Source organism: Anomalospiza imberbis, chromosome 11 (genome assembly GCF_031753505.1).
Source record: "Anomalospiza imberbis isolate Cuckoo-Finch-1a 21T00152 chromosome 11, ASM3175350v1, whole genome shotgun sequence".
NCBI lineage: Eukaryota > Metazoa > Chordata > Aves > Passeriformes > Viduidae > Anomalospiza > Anomalospiza imberbis.
The window spans coordinates 15,809,094-15,834,310 of record NC_089691.1 but is presented as its reverse complement, the minus strand read 5'-3'; the positions used below and the strand labels follow the sequence as shown (position 1 = coordinate 15,834,310).

The 25,217-nt window shown below is 44.5% G+C and overlaps 1 protein-coding gene and 2 long non-coding RNA genes across 26 annotated transcripts in view; 2 read left to right on the top strand and 1 right to left on the bottom strand.

Moving 5' to 3' along the window:
* Positions 1 to 25,217, top strand: part of CADPS (calcium dependent secretion activator) — a 207,016-nt gene that overhangs the window by 87,011 nt on the left and 94,788 nt on the right. For all 24 annotated transcript variants that reach the window (XM_068202133.1, XM_068202137.1, XM_068202141.1 and 21 more), the window contains exons 7-11: positions 7,478 to 7,589; positions 11,493 to 11,632; positions 13,633 to 13,699; positions 21,690 to 21,798; positions 22,829 to 23,041. In XM_068202133.1, coding sequence (XP_068058234.1) covers positions 7,478 to 7,589; positions 11,493 to 11,632; positions 13,633 to 13,699; positions 21,690 to 21,798; positions 22,829 to 23,041 — 641 coding nt within the window. The remainder of the gene's footprint in view (positions 1 to 7,477; positions 7,590 to 11,492; positions 11,633 to 13,632; positions 13,700 to 21,689; positions 21,799 to 22,828; positions 23,042 to 25,217) is intronic.
* Positions 34 to 1,890, bottom strand: LOC137480391 (uncharacterized). The gene is made up of 3 exons (XR_011002872.1): positions 1,826 to 1,890; positions 557 to 1,010; positions 34 to 452 (listed from the first exon to the last, which is right to left on the bottom strand). It is a non-coding gene; the product is annotated as an uncharacterized lncRNA (long non-coding RNA).
* Positions 2,028 to 4,855, top strand: LOC137480390 (uncharacterized). The gene is made up of 3 exons (XR_011002871.1): positions 2,028 to 2,148; positions 2,385 to 2,458; positions 4,742 to 4,855. It is a non-coding gene; the product is annotated as an uncharacterized lncRNA (long non-coding RNA).

Here is a 25,217-nt window from a genome sequence, read left to right as displayed (position 1 = left end):
TGACACTTCCCCAGTGTATCAGTCATTCTCAGGAAACACAAATCAAGCTGTATTTTCTGCATAGCAAAGATCATCCCTTTTTGGGTTCCTAAAGCTGTGCTGTCGGCCTCAGCAGCTCCTCTTGGCTGCAGTGCCCTGTGCTGGCACTGGAATAGGATCCATGGGGATTGTGTGGGAGCCACAAGCAGATCAAGAGCAGACCTTTGCAGGCTTTGCTTTGCTGCAGTCTCTGTCAGCTTTACCCTCATCCTTCTGTGCCTTGCACACTTGGGCACAGATGTGATGCTGTCTAAGACATATTCCTCTCTCAGCCGGCAGTGTAGTGCTGCCGTAGCCAGTTTGAGGATGTGGGAGTTGCAGCTCCTGGAGGGAGAGATGGTCTGGTACTGCTGTCTGCATGATGTTAAGCAAGATGGTGCCTGCGTGTGTGACACATACATTGTGTCTCAGAGCTGTGGAAACAGAAAAGGGCAGACCATGAAGTGCTGGAGGTTGGAACACCTCCTTAGCTGCTGTAGAAGGAGCCCAGTCTTAGCGACGCACTGCGTCTGCTCACCTTTTGAATAACACCATAGTGCTTTCTGCAGTGGTGTCTTTGGGAAAAGAAGTGCCCTTTTTGTAAGCAAAATATTTACCAGTGGTGTTCTCTTTTAGCTGAGGGAGTGTTCCATGCTCGGCAGGAACTAGAATGCCATGGGAAACGATGGATTCACACAGAGCATCCTTGGGTTATCCCATCAGAGCAGACATCAGTGCTCCATGCAGAGATTGGCCTCACCTGGTGTTCCCTGGCTGCAGGGAAGGCAGGTACAGCCTCCTCTGCCAGCCAGTGCCTGCAGGAATGCTGATTTGTCAGCACCTGCACAGGAGCTGCATCAGTGAAAGCGCGTTTTAAATCACTGCAAAGCCTGTGCGGGAAAGTCTGGGAGGAATCAAATCTGTTTGTGCTGTCACTCCCACTTCAGCTCAGCTTGTTCCGAGGGGATGGGACTGAAAGGCTGTTCTGGCAGCTGAAAGGAAGGGGAGGAAACAAATGTAAACAAAAATAGGCTGTGTTGTCAATCTGTGTCTGATGTCTTTGGTTATCCAGTTCTGAAGGTGAGTAAACACATCAAAGTTTTACTGTGGGAAGAATCCCAGAGGAGGCTCAGCAGCCTCTGAGCATCAAGATGTATTATGGATGCAAACCATTCTCCGTGCATTTCTACAGGCAAAATGGAAAGGTGCCTTTCTTAGCACCTGAGTGGTATTTCCTAGCCCAGGATGCTTTTGCATGAGCAATGTATATGCATCTATATGTGTTCTTTGAGATTTTAATTTCAAATATTTTTTGTGAATATGCAGCAGTCACCTCCAGCACACCCTTAGAGCAGTGGAAATACAGGGGCCCTCTATGTCAGGCATCACTTCATCTGCTTGCTGCCTCTAAATAGGGATGAGGAAAATTAAGGCCTAACTCTAGTGATTTAATTAGATCTCTCCTTATTGCAATAGCAGGAGCACAAAGCAGGTGCCTGAGGCACATTTACACAGTAGTACAGTCCCCTAAATTTGTGGGTTTTCAACTGAGGTTTGTAGTCCTACTGTAGGAAATCACAAATTAGTTTGTAGCTGTCCCCAGCACAGCATCCCCAGACTGGCAGTTGTTTATGGCATTCTTCTGCTGTAACAGGGTTGTGTGTGTGCATCCCACAGGTCTCCAGGTGTGAGACCCAGCCTGTGAGCTTTCTTGGAGTGCCTAAAAAAAGCCAAAATTCTTCTGTGCCTTTGGGCTTTTTCAAATCCCAAAGACACAAACAAAAAACCTATTATCCATTGCCATTACCCACGAGAGCTGCAAAGAATACGTAATTTCTCAAAGGCTTTGGGATGCCCTGCTTCTGTTTATTATGGCTTTGTGACCCAGCTAGTGCAGGTGTGAGCACCTGCCTCTGCCATGTGTGACAGACACATCTGTTCTGCCACATCCCTGCCAGTTCAGTGCCTCACCTGCTCTGCTCCCTACAAGGAGCTGTCAGCTCTTCCAGCCATTGTCTAGTTTATGGTGTTCCTCGAAGTTCCCAAGCACTCTTTTCATTTTAAAAAATGGGTGTTTTCATCCCAGTGGGATTAATGCCATCCCTGCATGAGGGTTTGCTGTTGACCTGAGTGCGTCTGGGTGTCCTCAATCATAATGAACTATTGCCTCTGTGTTTGGGCAAGGGAAGTTCAGATAGATCACTGATAATTGTGGTCATCAACCTCTAGTTCATGTTTTTGAATGGCTGGTATAGATAAAGCATTAGAGAATACAGTACAGATCTATCCTGTGTGCTTCTTCATAAGTAGTTAACTGTTAAAGACACTTTAAACCTGTTTATTTTCCTCCTCGCTTGTGTCTCTAGGAATATGTAGAAAAGAAAGACAGCTTAGCATTACATTAGAGGAAAAGGTGCACTACTCCATCAGCTGCATGAAGGTAGGTTAGCTCAGTGCCTGGTGTGCTTCTGCTCTAACTCTGTTTTTCCCAGTGCTCAAGCATGGGCATACATGATTTATGGCCCAAGATTTAAAGGTCTCTTCTGGGAGGGCAGGAGTGTGCTAAAGTAATAAAACCATCATTTGTTAGACAGGATTTCTGGGAGAACTAAATTGAGACTGTATGTAGCATTTCAGTCTCCAGTGATGAAGTGGGATCTGAGCTCTCCATCCTCAAAGCAGGATCCACATCCAGCAGGGACCATGACTGGGCACCACAGTAAGCTGAGAAACTAAGGCTGGATTAAAAGCATCACACCACACAAGGTGAAGCAGTCACCAAGCTCAGGCAGTGTCTGTCAGGCTACTGTCTGTGCTGCCCTCTTGGTGAACTTCCCTTCACCAGCCAGCTCACTTTGGAGACCTAGCTACAAGTACACCAGGAGGGACACAGACATGTCAGAAGAGAAGAGATGAGGGTTGTAAATGAAGAGAAGTGCATAAAGCACAACCCTCTTTGCCAGCACTGCACAAGGGAGGGAGGCAGCCAGACTGGCCAGTCATTACATCCTCACCAGATCCCATTCTGACAGTAGAAGACAGCAAAGGAAGGACAGCTGCCCAAACAGGGAAGGACTGTTGTCCCAGACATGGTCACATATATTAAACGCCTTTCAGCTGGACCTCTGTACCCTTGTACACAGCCAGCTGGCTGTGCAGGAGGGTAGGTGATGCTGCTGCTGGTTTTGGTGACCCTGCAGGGATGGGAGCAGCTGCCTGCCATGTCCTACCTTCCCAAGGACGTGTTCCTGTCATGGGAGGAAACAGGCACTGCTGCTGAGTTGGTGGATTTGGGAAAACTGTAGTGAGCAGGTGGCTCTGTACACTCCTGCAAATGTGACCAACATGTAGGAATATTATTCTGCAAGACTTTTTACTGAAGTGGTGAATTTATGGGAACAAGGCAGAAGGGCAGCATCTCCAGCAGAGAAGATCTGTCCCAGGAAACTGCTGTGGCCAGGGAGTGTCATGCACACCTGGAGTGAGCCCACTGAGGGGACAGCACAGCTCTCCTTTAGTACACATTTTTACTTTCATTTTCTGATTTTTTTATGTTTATTCTGTGCAAGCTGGAGAGGGATAAAAGATATCCTCTGGTAATTTTGAAGCCCATGAAGCTGTCATAGATGATGTTTAAATGTCCCCCCTGTGGAAAGCACATGGCTCTGCAGCTGCTCCCCTGTTAGCCTGGTTAGCAGGGCTGATTCATGGCCCAGCAATACAACCCAGTTGCACTTGTTCATTATTTATATAAATCACAGGCATCGGTGTTCTGGCTACATCAAGTTACAAGAGCATTGACAGAAGAAGGGTGACTATTTTAAATAAGGCAGGGGTTGAGCAGACTTGCTGGAGAGCACAGTATATGAATGAAAGAATTGAATTAATTTTCCTGGGTATTAAATGTATATGTTAGATTTAGGAAGGCCAGAGGTGCTAACATTTCTTTTAGAGGAACTTAGATACTTGAGTTGGACAGAAACTACTAAATCAGTGTCTCTCAAGGACAGCTGAGAAAATTGTAGGTCATATAAGTGGGATATTGTGAAGAAAAGCAGCTGAAGTCAGCTGGATTCAGAGACCCTCCTGCCTGGTTTCATGTGATACATGCAGTCAAGATAGGGTTCTTTACAGGATTTTGCTCAAGCCTTATTCATATCCTAAATAGTATTTCAATCATTAATTTTAACTTAGCAGTGCCACAGTGTTTTAATGTTTTTTGTCTTTTTAGCTATGTGGTAATTAACTTTATAATTGCTGTATCTGCATTTTAGAAGCCCTCAACCCTACAGACAAAGATCAGTAAAGCTCTGCACTTCCCATAGGGTGACAACAGTTGTTTCTGCAGTGATCTTATGGCAGGAAAGGGTAAGAGCTTGGTACAGCATCAGTGGGAGGAAAGTGGTCTTACAGATTTTGGCCATAAATTGGGAAGGGCTGAATAGCACCAGCCTGAAGGTTTTTAAGATCAGCAGTCCAAGACAGCTGAGAGCAGCTAGGTCTGAGCAACCTGGCATCTGCATTGGCAATGGCATCACTGCCCCTCATGTGTGAGTGAGGGCAGTGTCTGTGACAGCTCCCAAATGCTCCTGAAATCAGACAGGTGAGCCCATCCTTCAAATGCTCCATGAGGCTGTGGAAGTAAAGGGAGACAAGAGCTGACCTTTGTTACTTACTGGCCGCTCACACCCTCTGGATATGTGTTATTTTTTGTTCCATTCAGGATAAAATGCTAGCACTTCAGGCTGTTTGGTCAGTAACTGTGATGGCACCTCTAGGTGAATCTGTAGACACAAAGTCTGCAGTGATGATCTCCTTATTGTGCTTGTAGAAGGTAAAATAAGGGCCAGCATCTGTCAAGTTAGCACCTGAGGCATATCTCAACATCTAGCACTTTGCAGCCAGAAGAGTTTAGCTGCTTATCCTAAGTTTGATGCCTAAATAGAAATCCTGGAGACAAAAGTAGATCCTGGTGATAGCACTGGAACAGCACAGATGCTGTAAATAGGGCGATGATTCTAGTAAATTCTCTGTGCACAGCAGCATTTCTTTATCAGTTCCAGACTTTGGGATGCACTGTCCAATAAGAAATGCTGAGCTGAGGGGTTCAGGCAGGATTCAGATAATTAATACTGCCCTGATTGAGGAAGTACTGTCAGGACTGTTCTGCTTGTGTACCTTTTTTGTGGTGTTTGTACATCCTTGTGTATCCATCTGTATGCATTTATCCTTTTGGCCAGAATAACATTTGTTTGTTTGCATTTGCGGTTGTTTTATTGCTTTGAGGTGTCAGCATGGGTTCTGTGATAGGGGAACAAAATAGCATGGCTACTTCATGGCATTTGTCCACCATGGGTCTCAATGCACTTTCCCAACCAATGAACCCCTGCAGTAATAACCTGCTTAATGATTAAACATGGAAATTAAACCATTACACTGTTAGTCCCTCAGAAGATCCTAATACCTAGCTACTGTCCAGAGATAATTTTCTGAACAATAATTTAATACACTGCCCAGATAAACCGGGTACTCAGATTGAATACAAATGGTGTTTCAGTGGCATGAATTATGACCTTATGCTGAGCATCACTATGGCAACTAATGACATCACCACAGGCTCCAACCAGCACAAAACTCAACTTTTGATGGTCTCCATTTGTTGGCACAGATCTTTTCAGGGCTTTTTGGTGTATGAATATGTAAGCACCAGTGTTGTCAAGGGTTTGCTATGTATGTTTGCTGTCATTTAAAACATTTATTCTCTTTGTGGTTAATGTTGTTCCCATGGAGGAAACCTAATGAAAATTACTGTTTGTATTTGGTTAGTAACATTTGTTGATGACATATGGTCTGGGAATGCTTCAGCAAATAAGAGCTTTTTAATAGTAAACAGAGATACAAGTTCTATAAAGCAGATGCTGTCAAAATACACAGTGTAAGGTTGGATATTTTCTTACTTTTGCCTCTTACCCAAAGCAAGATAATCTTCCTCCTTTCCCTCCTGGTGACAACGCAGATTTTTGAGAGAAAACATAACCTGTGACCCAAATCTGTGATTAGAAAATTAAGTTGTTTCTTGCTTCTTACCCTTGAAATATTTTTTAGGTAGCTGATGGCTCACACATGAAAAATATATGATATAAAGGACTTGACTGGACCTATAGTGCTGTAGATAATTTAAGCCAAACCTCTGCTGTCTGGCACTGGTGGTGGTTTGATGCATCATCATGTGAAACAGTGACACCAGAAGAGGAAGCTTCAGAGCAAAGGTGATGAAGAACCCAAGTTTGTTATCAGCTCTGTGCTGAACACGCTCATCTGCTGAGCTCGGTCGGACAAGATTTGCTCAGTGGGGAGCAAAGCATAAACCCATACTCCTAGAGCACAAGGAGAAGTGAATTATTTTTACTGATTATTTTCCAAGTGCTAAACCTGCGGCTTGGTGTTCATCTTTGAGGAACATCTAGTCACTGGACCATGTCTTCTGAGCCTTTTGAAGGGAACTGCCTTTCTTTAGCAGAGGATCTAGTTTGAAGTCAGCCTAAAGTGAGAAAGTGTCATTAACAGAGTGAGGGGGAGTAGAAGTGGTTGGTGAGTTATGGTGTAATGTCTCATCTAACTTGCAGCATTCTGGGATGCAGTGTGTGTTCCACCACATCACTCAGCGGTGTTGCTCATGGCATGCCCTTGGCAGGGTCCCGGAATGAGTTCATGTTTTCTCTGCATTTGGGCAACCTGTGATTGCAGAAACCTGTAGATGTCCTCTAGAGACGTGTGTGTCTAGAGGCTGTGGATAATTCAGTTTACATAGCACTCCTTTCCAAGCCAGGTAAGGACTCACAGAGTACAAATAGTAGATAGTGGTTCATGGTGTAGTTGCAGAGGTGGTGTCTTCCTGGCCACTGCAGTCCCACCTACAAGGAGCTGGTGTCCAGCTCTGTAGTCCTAGCAAACTAGGATTGCTCCAGACATAATGGCTTGAACTTAAACTTGGCTTGGGCTGAGACTTGGAAAGCAACCCAGGTTAAGTTGCAGTTTCTTCAGAAAAAGCAAACTTCACTCTCAGCCTGGAAAGGAGAGGTTAATTAGCCCAGAGAGGAGCACAGGCATGAGTAATTGCAGACATCCTGGGTGCAGATGTCTTCAATCCTCTACTTCTCTAGTGACTACACAGGCTGGCACTGCAGAATACATTGTTCTTTCTAACTAAGAAAGTTCTCTTAAACTTGGTTTCGTGCTGCTCCCAGATGCTCTCTTTATTTCCCCAAAGGATCATCATGGATTTTCCAAACATCTGTCCCACATTTCCCAAAGAAGATAATTAATACCCTTGTCACTCACACAACCCAACCACTTTGTCTGGTGTCAGAAACATTTTAGGTTAACTGTTTCATGCCTGAGCAGTGTTGCTGCTGACCTGCCAGCTGAGCTGAACACCTCTCTGTCCTTCTTTTCACAGCTGGGGCACCCAAGGAGACTTCACGACAACCCATGCACTTCCTGCAGTGAAGGTGAAGCTGTTCACGGAGAGCACAGGAGTGCTGGCTCTGGAGGACAAAGAGCTTGGGAGGGTAAGGAGATTTTGAGTTTAATAATGTTTCCTTCTGGCCCTGCTTTTCTAGAGAAATCTCTCCTGTACAGAAATATCTTTGGAGCACAACATGCTCTGCTTTTTTGCCAAGCTTCAGGAGGGGGAAAGAAAGCAAGCTCTGCGCTGCTGGAAAGGAGTGCATCTCGCATGCTGTCTTTGTTGTGAGTTTTTTAATGGCAGCATTTCAGCTGGCTGTGCCTGCTCTGAGCAAAGCAGAGGATCTTGTGTGCAATATTAGCAGTCCGGAAAGCCTTAAAAGTTGCTTGCGGAAATGGACACTCCTGAGGCAGAAAAGGGGATTATGCTGAAGCAAAAAGAGGGGATTTAAGTTTGGCAAAGGACTGCTAAGTTTCTCTCATATCTGCTGAGCAGCCGGTGCACGGTTTGAGCTCTTGAAAGCACTGACTGCAATACTCCCTGCAAAAGGCTTGCAGCCCTGGCTTCCCTGGGGATGGATGGTGGCTGAGCTGGTGGCTTCAGTGGGGCTGGACTGGGGAGTGAAACATGAGGGTTCATTGCTCCCATCAATGGTGTTAGTAGCAAAGAGCTCAGATTCCCAGGGTATTGGCACAGAGCAAATCTTCCCATCTCTGCCCCTTGCCTGTGGTCCCTAAACCAGTACCCTGGCACTGGTGGCCCTTGATCACTGCAGCCCACAGCTCCAGAATATCTGTGGATGGCACTTTCCTACGGCTTTGGGACACTGCATTTGTCTCCATGGATCTTGTGCAGCTGCTTAATTTGTGTTGGCCCCAGGCAGAAGTGGGAACAAACTCCTTGCCGTGCTTTCCTCAGCTTCTCAGGCAGAGATCAGTATGATGATGACTCCATGAAAATCAGTTCAGGGTGAGAGAACTTGGCACCTCTTATCATGGCTCAGCATGACCCAGGTGATCTCCATGGGCAGCCTGGGCTCTGTCTGCCCAGCCTTGCAGCACTCCTTGCTCTCTATCCTGCCTGTATGGCTATGGCTAAGAAATCCATGGTCAGGAAAGCCACTGATCCTTTTGCAAGCCCATGAACAATATTTCCAGTTATGGACTAACTTGTTGGGGTGTTTCTTGCTAACTCCATGGCTGTTTGTGCCTTGACAAGGAAGAATCTCTGTCCATTCAACATTTTTCCTAATTAACATGGTTTTGTTAATCCTGTTCATAAAAGTGCAAAACATTCTCCCAGGTCCTAGTGAGCTGTTGATTTAAGTTTACAGCTTTATTGTGGAGAATGCTGCGTGCAATTTTGTCTCATGTAATTCATGTTCATTTTAATTATTTGCATTTTCATGTTCATGAAGTATCCTTTTTTCTTGCGCTTGAGATAGAGAAAAGCAAAGCTACCCCTTCTTTTCTCCTCTCAATCTTCTCTTCAAAGGGAGTCACAGCTCCTTCAGACTTTCTTAACCACACCTTGATCCTTCCTTTCTCCCTGTCCTCCTTTTTTGACAAAGAGGATGACCTCTCTAGGCTGCAGTACTACAGCTGAAGACCTGCAGTTGTTTTGCTGCACAGCATCATAATATTTTCAGGATTATTTTCAAAACCTCCTACTTCAAACAGCCTGGCACCCTGCCTTTATCCACTGGCATGCTGAGCAGAGCTTTTCACCCAGCCAGCCACGCTGCCATTCAGGGATTTTCCCCTGAGTGGTTATACTCAGTGCAGCCCCTCTTGCTTTGTAAGTCTTGTTTCCACTGGCAGCCATGAGCAGTGCTGACTTTGCTGGTCTTGGGAAGCAATTAGCTGTGCATGTTGTTCTGAGAAAGATGTCAGCACCCAAAGCAACCCCTCTTGCCCTGAAAGGCTGATGAGCCAGCCCTACCAATGTGCTTTAATTCCCAGTCCAGCGGGAAACCATCCCTCAGCCCTGAGTTTCTTCAGCCTGAAGGACATAGGCCAGCAGAGGCAAGTGTGGGGAGCTGGCAATGATTCCCCCTGGCCCATGGCCACCAGTGCTTTCAGTCGGCCAAACTTCAAAGGGATGCTCAGTGTACCCAGAGCGGCCGAAAGATGACGCGTGTCTGCTCAGGCTGCATCAAGATTTCTTCTTTAAATAATAATGAAACTGGGAGCGTGTTAAGCCCCTGGTTTAGCTGTTGGAGTGGGCAGGAACCTGCCTGCATGGAGCGAGGAGGAAAGCAGGTTTTATACACAAAACACCCCTGCTCAGCCACCCTTTGAGCAGTGGCTTTGTGCTCTGCCAGGCGGGTACAAAGCCCACTTTCTATTGCGAGTGTTAAGTTGGCAACCGGCCGCCACTCCTCAGCTCACCACTTTTATCCAAGGGAGAACTGGAAAATGCTCCCAAGCCCTACACTGCTGAATGGGCAGCTGAAAGCATGGGAATACATCCTGACCCTATTGAAGCCAATGGCAGGGCTCCCATGGATTTCAGCCATGCCAATACTTCATCTACTGAGGACAAGGAGGGGAAGAGCTGTGAATTGCAACACCACTGAGAAAAGTTTGTCTTTTGTTGAAAAAAGAGGTAGAAATCAAAGCAGGGAGTATCCCAAACACAGAATGGCTGCTGCCTCACTAAGAGATGCAGCTTAGCACAGGTGGATGTTCTTGTATGACCTGCCTGGCCCTGGGGTTCCTTGGATGCTGCTCAGAGCTTGTGTCTGTCATGCTTCTGACACCCCCTGCCTCATGTGGAGAACTCATTTCTCATCTTCAGGATTTGCTTAAATGTGTTGTCTTCCAAGAGTGATGCAGTACAGACTGGTGTTGCACAGTTATCTGTGTGACTAATAACAGCTTCAGATTCCTGACAGAGAAAGCAATTCAATAAAGGAAATGATAAATAACATTAATGGATAAAGGTAAAGTTGAGAATATACTGATGTTTACCTCAGGCTTTAGAGGAGGCAATAAAATAACTTGTGGAGTAATTCATCAGAGGGTAATAGCATCAATGATATTTTGGTGGAAAACAGCCCCTAGATTGTTGAGTCAGCAGCAAAGTTGAAGGGCAGATGAATACAAGATTATTGTCTGGGCTGGAGTTTGGCAGGAGCATAGACTAAGCATGAGCAAGAAATGAGTGATGGCAGCACACCAGTTAATGAGGGTGAATGCTGCCATTTGTAAGAATTGTGAAACAATTTGCTGGCATAAAGATTAATGAATTTAAAGAAGATTCATCTCACTACAGCACAGTAGAAACTTGAGTGAATTTGTACCAAGCAAAGTCACCTCTGAGAGTGAAAGCATCAGAAGGGGAGCAGTGTAGGAGGAAGGGCCACCTCAGAGGAAACATATGGAAATACCAGGAGAAAGTGGTGGATGTGGTGTTGTCCTAGGGGAATACTCTGTATCTTACTCTCCAGGGAGCTGCTCTGCTTTGTAGTTTTTAATGAATGAGTGGGAGAAGCACAGCCATGATCAGGAAATACTATTCACCTCTTGGAGCTTTCAGTTTCTTTGAGCCAGGTGTTTGCACTGGTGTTCATCTGCAGTCACTGGTGTGGTGTGGATGTGCTCCAGCTTGAAACCCTCCCAGCATTTCCTGCTGCATGAAATGGAAGCAGAGTCCTGCAGCCACTCATGTCATGACATGGGATGCAGATTTTATCTGCTGTCATAGCTCAGTCAGACGTACCATCCTGAAATGATAGGAACTGATCATGCAGTTCTGTGTGCACAGCCCTGTGAGCTGATTGAGGACCCAAAGAATATATGACCTAATCTCAAAATAATAAGCTGTGCTTTAAAAAAACAATAAAAGCCATTCTCATGGATGTGAAGAGACATATCCAGACTGACTTCCAGGACAAAACTAGGTCATGATGTATTTCTGTTGTTCTGATGTATTTCTGTTTCACATTAAACCCTATTTTATGAATAATTTTTGCCTTTAACATTGTTTGTTTTAATTCTTACAGGTTGTTCTGCACCCTACTCCTAATAGCCCAAAGCAGTCAGAGTGGCACAAAATGACTGTTTCCAAAAACTGCCCTGATCAAGATCTGAAGATCAAGCTTGCTGTGCGAATGGATAAGCCTCAAAACATGAAGCACTCTGGGTAAACATTTGTCTCAGTCTGAAGTCATTTTGTTTTGAATGTGCATTAGGAAATTTTGCTTTTTAAGATTCTCAAAGAGAAACTCTTTTTCTCAAGTTCACAGGAGGTGAAGCAGAAAGATACATATAAAAATGGCATTAGTTCAGTCACTTATAGTGCACTTTTCATATTCTTAACATAGTCTTTTTTAATGCATATGAGCCAAACAGTTTAAATTTTAAACAGTTTTCCTCACAGGAAATTATGGTTTTTTTCCTGTGAGAAATGATAGATGAACTGCCAACTCTCTTACTGAGAATAATATAATTTTTTTAAGTTATTCTGTGTCTCCCTGTATTGATTTCTCAAAACCAAAATCACAGTGCACTTTCCACTTGAAATAAACCCCAGTGTGACCAGCATCTTTTATACTGAGATACACACCACAATGAAATAAATTCCACAATTGCCTGGAATAGAACTAATAATTGGGAAGGTTAAAAGGGACCTCTTTCCCCTCCAGGAGGGAGTGTCAGAAGATCTGGGGCCAGAGGGATCCCTGACCACTTCTACCTTCATACAGTTACAAACTAGATCGTCCTTGGGAAGATCTAGCTAAGGCCATTGGCAAGGCTCTGATTGCTCTTCAGAGATGAGGATGTGACAAAAAATTGAAACCGTCCAGAAGCTCAATACTGGAAATAACTCTCCAGTCTGGTTTTGGTGCTATAGAAGTGACTTTGTTTCACATTTATTTTCATAACATTTTGTTGAATTCCATGCATTATTAGGTGATTTAGATCACTCATCTTTTCTAATTCCTCCTCCTCCTGTCTTCTCTGCTGATGAGATCAGAGCCAGTAGTCTTGTGTGAAGTTTAATTTTTTCACCACAATCACAGGCACCAAAGCCAGAGAGGACAGATCCACTGTCATATTTCCCTGATCTCAGCTGGTAGTAGGGCTGTTCTCTAGATTTCTTCAACTAACATTTGATTTACATGATACTGCTTAAAACTCTGAGATTTATACCTCTTGCTATGAGAACTGAGATTTTCTTTCTGTTGATGTTAGCAGCAATAGCCAAAAGGACACTTATTACCTTTGTCTTGAATTAGCCAAGGACTCAAAGCCCACATCAGCATGACTTGGAGTTTTGTGATTTAAACATTCACCAAGAGTATGCTAGATCTCTTCTGGCATAAGGAACCTCTTGCATAACAAAAAAATGAAGTCTTTTTTCTATTTATTGAGCCAGAACTAAAGTAATTATAATGGTACATAAAGCATATTAATGCTGAATAATATCCTTATGTTTATTATTAGCCTGGTTCTGCCACTAGTTCTGCCAGTGTTTGTGTTATAGTGTCACAGTGGCCAATTCATCACAGAGATTTAAATGCTTATTTTGACATTAATTTTAAAAGTTAATTCTTCCTTTGTAGAAAACAGTAAATTCACTTCTCCTCAGAAATTACTCAGTTTGCTTGAATTATCTGTAGCCAAGCAATTTCTTGGATTTCATCTTAGAGCTGCTCAGTGAAGTGTCCTGGTTTAGTCAGTCCACTGGATATTGAGATCCTGTGTGCTGGGTTTAATGTAGGAAGTGTCTGTCTGTTTGACAGCTCCCCTCAGCAAAATGGTTTTATGAAGGCTAAAGCAGATTTGAGGTTTCTCTCCCTTAATTCTTCCACTGCAAATGCATTCTTCACCCATCCAACCATGCTGTAGCTATTCACTGGCACTGAAGAGCTTCAAATTCTGAGTTATTGTGAAAGACAAAGGGAAAGAGAGAATTAATAGTGTTAAGGCTCTGTAAGGCTTTTACGTCTGTTTCTTCGCAGGTAATCTGCTCAGGCTAAAAATAAACCCATTCATGAATGCTGCTGAGCTTGAGAGTATTGTAATTGCTCCTCCTTGTGCATTAACTTCAGTTTCTAAGTGTAAAACAAAATATGCTGAAAAGCAAGAGAACAACAGATTAACACCTGTTTACTGAATTCATCTGTTCTTTTCTCCTAGGTATTTATGGGCCATTGGTAAAAATGTTTGGAAGAGATGGAAGAAACGATTCTTTGTCCTGGTCCAGGTAACAGATGTAACTAGAAGTGATCTTAAATCACTACATGAAATACTTGAATCTGTCCTCTGGCCATTTTCAGTGCTGTGTGATTGATGCTGAGCTGTGGTTCTGTGCAGGGTGTCTGTTAATCATGGATTCTTTTCTAAATGTGTGTGTGTTCTCAAGGATATCCCAGTTGCAGACTTCTAGCCTTGAGTTTTCAGATGCACTTGAATGCTTGATAAAATGGAGAATCAATTTTAATGAGGAATTAATGAGGTGAGGAGGAAGCACAGTCTGTCTTGGTTGGAGGTTCTTGGGCTCTCTTTTAAACCTCCAGGTTAAATTTGGAGGCCATTTGAATGTACAGACGTTTTATCACTGGCTATGTCAGAATCAGCATCAAATCATTCTTGACATCTATCTTGCCTTCACATTTATTATTGCTTCTCATTGTCTGCAACTCTCACTGATCATTTTGTGGTCATCATTTTGCAGTGTCTTCCTTTTTGCTTTTTTCTTTTTTTCACTTTTTGCTCTCCCAGTTTCATTAGACCTGTGTATTTGACCGCTGTTAAGAATTTCAAGGAAACAGGCAGATGTCCTCTGTAACCTAAAAAGATTCTGGTCAGTACTTCGTGTGTTAGATCTTCCCTCCCCTTCCAAGGGTAGGTGAAACCACTGCATTGGCCACAGAAGTGTGTGGCCCCAGTGTGAGTGATCCATCTTCACACCAATCTGAGGAAGTCACAGAGCCCTCTTGGGTCCATCTCTCTCTCCCTCCTCTCTGGACTCTCATGGTGTGTTGTCTCCAAGTGTGAGGAATAAAACCTTTGTTCAGGGTTTTCTGTGAAAGCAACACGGAGATGCTCTGATGGAATAACATGAGATCCACCTGAGATCTTGTGACACCAGAGATCCAAACTGATCAGATCAGAGGGTAAAACCTGCTGCTGCTGAAGCAGATGGCAGGTCTGCTGTAGAGGGACAAAGTGTAAGAACAGAGATGGTGCACCAGACTCCACATTTGGAGCATGCTTGTTTGTATGCTGTCCTGTGCTGGTAAGGACAGGAGTCCAAGCAGTCCTTCTTCCACCTCAGACACCTGATTTCCCTGATCCTAAATCACCAGGTGTAAGCTGGCTCCTTTGTTTTGTGTTAATTATTGCTCCAAGTTCAGCTGTCTCAGTAGGAAGCTTAATTGTATTCAATCCCCTTTTAGCCATCATGGCTGGCTTCCATAGCATGAAACTATGGGGCAGATAAGGAAATCCATCCTTGGGAAGTAAAGGAGATATAGGATGTGTGGGACTCATGTAAGTAGGAGGCTATTTGGAGAGACCCATTGAGTACCTAGTCCCATAACCAAGTATGATCAGCAGAGGCAGTTTAAGTGTTCATTTTGTACTCCACATGGGGTCAAAATGGCCACAGAGAGGGGGGAAGTAGTGTAAAAGAGCCACAGGGCATGTCTCTATTAGCCTTTCCCTTTTGGGAACCTGATATACTGACCGTGTTCTTTGGCAGGGATTGGAGGGTTGCTTTTCTCTGTATGTTTCCTTTATTGTGTTCTGAAATGAAGTTAGAAGTGCTATGACAGTCCATGATCACGTGTGGTGCAACTGGTATTGCTTTTCCCTGAGAGACAATTCAGTCCTATTAGACCAAGTACTCAGTTCTTTTTTCCCTGTGAACAGGGATGCTCCAAAGCAGAGAGTCATATTTCCCAACCTCATTTCTCCCATAAATAATGCTATTGATACTCTTCTGTGCAAGGATTTGCAGGCTTGGACATGTATTCCCTTGTCTCTCAGAGCCTTCTGGCCATTCAGTGTGGTTGCAGTTGCTTCTCTGGTTTTTAGCTGCTATATATTCTTCAGCTTGCTGTGGAATTGAAGCTCTCAGAGTTATTCCATGTTTTCTCATGTTACCAGGTCTGTATTCGTCAGTTGGCATATCAGAGCAGAATTTGGCCAGAAAAGCAATTCATTTGAATAAGATGAGCAGACTTTTGCCCCCAGAGAGTCTCTGTAGCCCACCTCAGAAATTCCAGCTGCCACTGCAGCTTCTCTGTTATGTTACCGTTTGCTCAACATTTGGTGCAATGTAAAGTGTTCTGCCGTACATCAAATATAAACAAGAAACACTCTCTATGCAGTCCCTCAGATGTAGTTTGAGCATATTGAACATGTCAGCAGGCAATAAAGATGGAATAAAAATACTTTGCTGTCCGTATGTTTGTCATTTGCTTTTCATGCAATGCAAAGGATGGGTGCTGATACGAACAGGGATTGGCAGTAAAGGTGCTGATGTCCAGGATGCTCTGAACTCTGCTAAACCACAGGCAGAAAATAACCCCTGCAGGAAGGTGAGCTGGCTCTTGTTACAGAGAGTGGACAAGGAGCAGCCCCTCTTGCAGGAGCTTCATCCACATGAGGCTCCTGCCTGCACCCGAGTTGAGAGATAGAGCCCAAAGCATAAAGTCCATTTGACATGTAGTGGTCTGGTCAGTCCCTGACACTGCCAGGAGGGCAAGGCTCTTTGGAGGAGTAACTAAACATTTCCTTTCTGATCCCTTGTCTCTGTCCCTTACCTGTAACATCTTCTATTGCAGCTCTGTCTCCTCTCCTGTTGCTTGCAGAATAACCTCCCCCTCATGGTCCTGTGCTCTCTCCCTCTTTCCCCATTTCAGATGGACACAGCCTTGATTCATTCAGTGCCATTGGGTGGCACCACTCTATCTTCTGGTACCAGTGGTTAAGAAATTCGTGGTAACAAATACTCAAACCCTTCATAACTATTTAAACAAGACACAAAAGTGCCGAACTGCATGGGTGGCACCAAGGAGGAAGGTGTTGATGGCAGTTTGTCTCTTTTGTGTCAGTGAAGCCTTGCCGCCAAAAACGGAGGCTTTGCGCACGTATGGAGAAAAAGCATCTCTGCTGGGAGCACTTCCACTGCTTCTTGGCTTGTGTAAGCCCTGGAGAGAAGGGGAAAGGAGCAATAACTTCCTTGTAATTTGGGTGGAATAATCCCTCGCACCTTCTGTGTCTGTGTAACTGCAAGGGTTATACAGGAGTGAAGTGATTTGTTTGGGTGTAGTGGGTACGAGCAGTTCCTTTGTGTCATTTCTAGACCTCAGCCTCAACTCCAGCACCTGCCTTGCTGGGTGGACTTGGCTCAGCCCCCTGGGGAAGGGTTATGGCATGGCATGGCTGGCAGAGCAAGGGTATGTGCTCCTGCAGCACTGATCCGTGCATTAAGAGGGGTTAGTTTTCCCTTCCGAATGAATCGCAGTCCTCTCTGTACACTGCCCACCCTTCTCATAGACACCCTTTGAGATGAGCAGCAGAAGAGCAGAATACTGATTAGATGTAAATTACATGGCAGAGACTCGTTACTTGCCTAATTTTAAATCCTGAGATATGCAGTGTGAAAATGATGGCAGAATATGGCCCTGAGCTTGGATGGAAATGGTCCTCAGCATCACAAGCGAGGAAAATGCTTCGTAAAGGCAGCAGTAAATGCCAGTGGCAGTGGTAAGCAAAAGCAATTAAACTATTTAGGGCAAAGTTCTCTGTGACTGGTTAGGAAAGAAAATGTACATCCATTGCAGATGTTGTAAGTGTTTCCTAAGTTGTTGTATCAGCTGCTTGAGCACAGCACACAAATTTCAGCCACTTTGCCAATGCAAAAGCTGGGATTTTTGATAGCTGACAGAGCTTGTATTAATTCTTTGCAAGGTCTAATGTGCTGTACTGGCAATAACACCACGGTTGGTTCTGGTGGGTTTTCTGGCTTTGCAATAGGAAATTTCTTGTAATGATTTTTAAGGGCAAGTGAATTAATTACACTGAGATTTCAGACCGAATCTGTTCATCTCTTATCATAACCCCATTTCAGTGCTCTGGCAGCATATGGGAAGTAACACTCCATGGTACCTGGATGACATGTCTGCTGAGTAGCTTGAAGCAGTTTTCAGCTGATTGTGTCTGATGGTGTTTGCAGAATGTTGTTGGAACCAGATCAACTCTCTGCAGATTAAAACCAGTTGCAGTGTCTATGCCTGGATCTATTGTTCTAGTGACAGCCTCCCTAAACTCAGTATAATTTAGACTAACAGTGACAGTCCTTGCTTTTAGCAAAACTCGGCTGGCTTGGGATAAAATGAAATGAAGTACGAGTTCAGTAACTCTGAATATCACCCCGAAATTGAAAATAATTCAGCAGAATTTCAGTGTGGTACACCAGCAGTCCTAGACTGTGGTCTTCAAGCCAAAGTGAATGACCTATAGCTGGTCTCCATAATCATATTAAATAATGTTTTCTCTTAGACCCTTGCTGAGAACTAGGCATAGATGGTGATTCTTGTAAAATCTGGAGTGTGATGATACATACAAAATATCTGGAAACTGCTGGTTAAACTGATGCCACAGCTAGTTCTGCCTGGCTGCAGTAGGTCCTGCATATCCTGCTCACACAGGATGAATTCCCACCACACAGCCCTGCCCAGGAGAGCACACACATCTCCTGCTTGAAGACAGAAGCTGGGACAACTGTTTTGTGCAGTTTTTTAGAGCTGAATGGATATGATGAGATGTGAAAACTGCTGTTTTCACTTTTTTTTCTTAAAGCTAGATCATTTCCTCTGCTCATTTGTGTCAAGAAAGGGCTTGGGAGGCAACGTACAGCTGCAACCAGAGGACAAGAGTCTTCCATCAAAGTGGAAAGCTGTATTACAGCTGGCAGTATCTTCGCACGGTTTCTCTCCCTTGGGACAAAATGCATGCTGTTAATTTAGAAAAGGTCCATTAAAGAATTTAACCCAAGTAGGGTGGTGTTGTGTCAACAGTAAAAAAGGGGGAGCAAATGACTGAGCTCAGAGTGTGAGGCATGACAATTAACAGGTTTGAGCAGGATCCTGGGGAAAGCAGTGCTTGCTAGAGCAGGAGTCTCTGGTGGAGAAACCAGGACAAAGTCAGAACTGGTTAATGCATATCTGTTGTATTTATTAATCAGTTGGATTATATAGCTGGTGACAGAATATGGTCAAGTGCCAAGAAAGTCAGATTTAATTTAGCAGCCTGGGAATAGTGAACTTTGGCATTTGTCTCCTGCTGTCTGCTTCCCCTTTCCTGAATTTCTTTGTCATTTCCCCCACCTTTTTTTTCCCTTATGTTCTTCTGTCTCAAATTATTTCTCAAAGTGTTTTCCCCTTTTATTAATGAACCAACCAGGGGTGCCTTGGATTAGTTCCCTTCTTTTACTTTCTCTCAGTTCAGCTTCCTTAGATGCTCCTTTCCTGGCTGTCATCAAGTCCCTGGATGAAATCCCAGCTGCTTTGAGAGTTTGTCCCTCACTGGGCAGAGATTTCTCCTCTGTCTTCCTTCAGTTTCCTCTCTGTATCTGTGTTTTTTCCAATTACTCAAACCATTCATCTTGCCCATCCCATCTGCTCGCTCGCTCTCATACTCAGCTATGGTTCAGAGTGAACTCAGCAGGCTGTAAGATTAATTTCTGCTATTAACTGTTTCACTTGTCTGGCCACTTCTGAGCTTTACAGAAAGCAGGCTCTGTAAAGCACAATAATTTGGAGGACTGATGAAAGGCAAGTGCAGTCTTCTCTTGACCCTAGTGCTCTTCTTCAGCAAAGCACAACTGTGACATACTGAGCTTTCTAGAATCTCGATTTTCTTGGGCTTGGCTTTACCACTGCTTGTAAATGGAAGGAGCCACATTGCACTGGTAGCCATGGCACCAACTTCTCTCTGACCCCAAGCAGTAAATGCCCTAGGCAGCAGGATAGGGCACACAGGCTGGTCTGCCAGTCCTTGAAGTCAGTAGCTTGAGTTGTTTAGGTGCAGGCACTCTGTATGGCACAGTTAGCACCTCTTCCAGAGGCCATCATTAGCTTTGTCCTCTCTCCAGCCTGATCCTCGGCTTGCTACTGCCAGCAAGCTTTGTGGCATTCCTGAGCTTGGGCTTCTGAGCTGTGTGAGTAGAGAAGAAGTAGGACGTGAACCTGGATGACCCCTGGCTCACTGCCTGTTATAGACACACCTGCAGGTTTCTCTTGAAGGTCTCTTCTAATAACAATGTTCTTTCAAGGAAATCCTGTGCATTCTAACAGGAGAGATCAGTTTGCTTTGCCTCTGATCCAGGATGGCTCCACCAGAGCCTACTGTCTACACCTGTTGTTTATAACCTTTAACATGAGAAATCTCAAGCTCTGAAATGCCTTTTCCCCTATGTTGCTACTGTGTTGCTATGATTGTCTTATTGATAGGGCAGAAGAATATTTTCTGGGTCCAAAGAGGAGTGGAATTACTTGTATATGAAGAAGAACTTGAAATTCAGACCCCATGTTCAGGGTCAGAGAACAACAGCTGAACTATTGAATGAATTACCTGTTGCTGTTGACCATACATGAAAAACAAAAAAAAATTAGTGGTATTAAGGTTTTCAGTAAATGTCAGCATAGGTTAGCGTTGACTCATTTCAGGAATTGCATTTATCAGGCAGTCCCTGAAGTTCAGGCTGTCTAACGCAGAGAAATCAAATCCTTACCGCTCAGACGAGATCTCTAGGATTTTCCCATAAATGAAGCACATTCCGGAGTTTCTCCAGGAGATGGCAGCAACATACTGCAAGTACGACTGAATGAACACCACAGGAGTCTGAATGTTGTGCTGAGGGGCACTGGGTTATTTTTAGATTCCTTCGTGTTAATCTTTTTAATTTTTGTGTTGCCCATACGATGGTAGGCATGCAAAGTTCAGAACAGGGAACATGCACTGGTGTGCTCCTGCCATTGGTCTGCTACTTGTCAATCTTTCGTCAGTGCTGGTAGTTTTAAGGAGGATGCAAGATGCTTAAAGCATCGCTTTTAGTCTTACTCCCACAAATGTGTTAATGATAGAGTTTATTCTTAGGTGGCTTTTGGAGCTGTTCCTGGAGGAAGGCTCAGTGCAGGCAGGGCTGCTGGAGCAGGCTGACAGCGAGCAGAAGCCCATAGAGGGCAGCAGTAAACCGAGTGGTGTCTGGGAGATGCTGTGCCAATAGACAGGTCCCCCGACATCAATAAATTACATTGTATTAGTGAGAGATGCCACTAAAATAAGTGCTGCATGCGTCTTTGTAGCCGAGCAACTTGGCTGGAGTTTGAAGGCAAAGCCTCTCAGCCCATCCACGCTCCCATCTTTCAGGATCTCTCCCAACTTCCAAAAAATGACAAGCACAATTCATTGCCACCCACCAGAGTTTTAAAGTTTCCTCCAGAGGTCAAGAAAATGTCCAGACGAATAAAATTACGTCAGGCGTCCAGGATATGACACAACCTTAACAAAGTCATTTGAAATCATTTGACAGTAAATTTCCCTGTGAGTTCCTCGCCTGGGGCACGGAGAATCCTCTCCTCTCCTGGCTGGATGAGCTCCTTGCCGACCATCCAGATTGCGGCACGCCGAGTACGCGCGGGGTCTTGATGCGGCCTGATGGGCTCCTAAAGGCGATTCGGGAGCCTGGCAGAGGCCCCGCAGCTGAGTCGGCTTCCGTCAAGAGCTTGACATTGAATGTATCGTGTCATGCAGATGGTACCTCAGAGGAGTGAGAGCTGCCATTTACAGCACTGATGACAACAACTGCCGAGATCAGTGGCATCTTAAGATTGCTTTAATATGACTGGCACCTAGCAATTTAGCTCACATTGTTTGTGACAGGGTGTCACTCTTGCACTTGTCTGGGGATGAATGATAGAGGGTTTTAAGCCGTGGAGCTTCCTCTTTTGGAGGAAATTAAACCGCTGTATGTACTGATGCGGAGAATTAGGTGCGTGCTGCAGGAGGGTGTGCTAAGAGAGGGCTTTGCAGAAGCCTGGTAAGAAGTTTATTCTGTCTCTAATGGGCAATGAGCATCCAAATTACCCCACCATCCCCCGTCCCTGCAAACACGCTGTAAGCGCTTTGGATTGCCTTGTGGTGGTCACCCGGTGCCATCTTAGGTTTGTGATTTTCCTCAGGTTAGTCAATATACATTTGCTATGTGCAGCTACCGGGAGAAAAAAGCAGAACCTCAAGAGCTGCTGCAGCTCGACGGATACACTGTGGACTACACCGACCCGCAGCCAGGTACGGGGCTGGCGGCTCCCGCGGGTGCCGGGCTCACCGCTCCCAAGGGGACTCCTCTCTGTTCCTCTCCCTCTTCCTCTCTTCCTCACAGCTGAACTGTGATCAGCATTATTCTAAATATGTTTGTGTTTATCATTAGCTATGCATGACTTTACTATAAATAGATCTCAGGGACTGAGCTAGGAGTTGCACCAGAGGAGGGAAAAGACTCATCTCTTCTGGGGAGCCTAAGTGAATTAGACACTTAAATCCCAAAGAAATTTTATTGTGATCTGAATGCTCAAATTGAGTAACAATTCTAACCTGTGCCTTCAGATTATATTCCCTTTTATAAATAAAAGCATAGCTAGCATAAAGCATAACAAGCATAGCTAGCAGCTATGATTGTCTTTATTGTGGAAGCATTTTTGCCTGCCCCATTCTCGCTAGGATGGATGTCAGTGCATGGAAGAGGCAGGGACAGAAAGCCCCTGGTACCTGGAGGTACCTGTTGGTGGTTGAGACACTTATTCAAGTGGACGAGCACCGTTTTTCTGGGTAATGGTATCCCCAGAGGAGATGAGAAAAGATACAGTAGGTTGTTGTCAAGCCCTTTATTCCCTTTATTCCCTTAATTCTCTTATCAGGGAGATGGGAGGATGGTGCCAAATCAGGGCAAAGATAGAAATAAGGATATCACCCAAGGACCTTTTTCTGCAGTGTGAGCACTGATGCTTTCAGTCTAATGGGGAGCGTCCCATTCAAACCCCATTTTTAATTGGGCTCCAGTGGTGCCCACATGGGACTTACACAGATGGAGCTGTAGGTGAGAGAAGCAATTAATCCAAGTGTGTTGGGGCATGTTTTAGTAATTGGGTTGCCTGGGGATGTGTGGGCTGTGTTGCAGGTGAGTTTGGTATAGGGGAGGGGTCTGAGCAGCGTGAAACTGGGTGATGAGACACCCGAGCAGTGGTGGGGTGAGAAACCAGGGGAGATCTCCTGGTTGGCCTCAAAGTCTATGAAACTGCATTGTCACTTCCTTTCCTGCCAGGTTTGGATGGTGGCAGAACATTCTTCAACGCTGTGAAGGAAGGAGACACGGTGATTTTTGCGAGTGACGATGAGCAGGACCGTATCCTGTGGGTCCAAGCCATGTACCGAGCCACTGGCCAGTCTCACAAACCCGTGCCACCTACCCAAGTGCAAAAGCTAAATGCTAAAGGAGGAAATGTACCCCAGATAGACGCTCCAATCTCTCAATTTTGTAAGTAAATAAGTTCTCCTAGACAGCCAAAGCCTTTGATGGAAAGATTTTCTGCACTGATGTAAATCAATATTCCCACACATGTTTCTGATTTCAAAACAAAATGTTTTTTCATTATCACAAAGCTTCTTTTTACATCAGTAGATCCAGAAGCAGTTAATCTGTGTGTTTGACAGAACCAAACCCAAGAAACAAAATTCCTTGGGGAACTTGTCAATGGGTATTTTAAAGTGCAATACTTGATGGAGGAGAGAGACTGGGATCTGAGAGCCTGAGACCCACCTTGCCTTCCACAGACACGTGTTTTACCCTCACACAATAAATTGCACACCCAGATCAGAGCAATTCATTAGCACCATTAGCTGTCTGTCAAATGCATCATGTGCTCAAAACTACAGGTGCAAATCTTGCAAGTATGAAATGCACACACAAAAAGAGGTCTCCTGTTGAATATTCAACTGTAGGAAAACATATGGTATTTTTAACAGGTTGCTTTGCGGGCCAGTTAGATGTGAATTTAAAGCAATCATCTTTTAAGCTGTAGTTATGCTGCATGTCCTATGCAGTTATACACACTTTGCTTCATCTGAAATTTAGAGCAATTTCTTTTCTCTTGCAAATGTAATATGATTATAAACCACACAAATGCCTCTTCGCTCATTTTTCTTGAAGGTTTCAATCATCTGCAGCCCCTTTATTATGTAATATACAGCAATTCTTGCTAGTTTCAGCAAAATTTAAGAATTATTATCATTAAATATAAGTAAAATAAGGAAAATTGGTAAATATTAAAGAATTCTTCTGATTAAAATAGATTTCAACTTTTTTAAATAGTCTCTGTAAAGCAGTTATGGAGTATATTGTTGTAAGGAACTCAGGAAATCTGAGCTTTCCTTATCAATAGCATTTGACCATCTTTTATATTTGTTTGACTTCTTCATGTCAGTATTTATAGAAAGTAACAGTACAAGACATACAGTTGTATGACCAGTGCTACAGCAGAAAACCTCTGCTTGCTGCTTTTTTTTTTTTTTTTTTTGTGTCTTCCACATGCCTCTGTGTTTTGGCCTCCCTTCTGCCTTGCATTGCTGCTGCTGCAAGTGAAATGTAGTATGATGCAGTGTGGTAACCTAGAGTCAGTGTTTTCATTTCAGTGATCCTCATCCTCTTCATTGCCACTCCATTGACACTGACTTTGGGAGTGCAAGGTGTAAAGAACTAGGGTTGGGCAGGAAGGACACCTCTCAGAAAGGCAAAATGGGAGGTGGGAATTGGCCTCTTGCAAGTGGGACATTTAATGGCCGTGATAAGCCTCTTGGCCTGGCTGAGTTGTGCCGACCCAAGAGCATTCCCAGGGATTTATGTCCCTCTGCCCAGAATGTTTAATCAGAGAGTTCTTGGAAATAGCAGGCACAGGTCTTTCTACTGCTGCTTTTTCACATGCTAAAAGCCTTCAAAGCATAGCAAGGGGGAGCAGCAGAGGGATTCTGCCTGTGGCTTCCTCTCCTAACAAGTGATGCTGAAGGCTGCTCTTAGTTGTGAGGTTGGTGCACTGGGATGCACTCCTGCTCATCCCAGCATGATCTCTGCAGAGTAGGATGAGAGCAGAGAACATCAAGCTGAGGAAACACCTTTCCCTCCACTCTTCTCTCATCCCTGCAGACATGAAGCTTGGAGAATTTTTCTGCTGAGTAAATTCCTGATATTTACAGAATTTTCACTTCACCAGACCAGTATGAAGGGTCAGGTGAAGTGTTGCTTTCCAAGATACATCATAGCAGCTGTAGCAAAATCTGCCAGGATTGTGAGGAGGAAAAGGGATTGCCCAGGGCTGTGGACGCTTGGGTGTATGATTTCCTTGCACAGCCAAGCACTGTGTTTGTGGGAGAGCTGAACCTCTCTGCTTAGGGTACCTGGGGTGGAGAAAGGGCATCTGGCTTGTCCTAATCCTTGCCATGGATCAGGGATGTCAGTGACTGGGCCCAGAAGTCAACTCTGCATCTACACAGCCCAGCATGTCCATCAGAGCCTTGTGCTGCTTGTGGTCCTCCAGACTCTCAGCCTGACTGTGCTCAGAGCTTTAGACATGCCACAGGCTTGACCTTGTTTTTGCATCTCGCTCACTTGCCAGGAGGCAGGGCTCCCTCATCCTTGCTTCTGGTGAAAACAGCCAAGA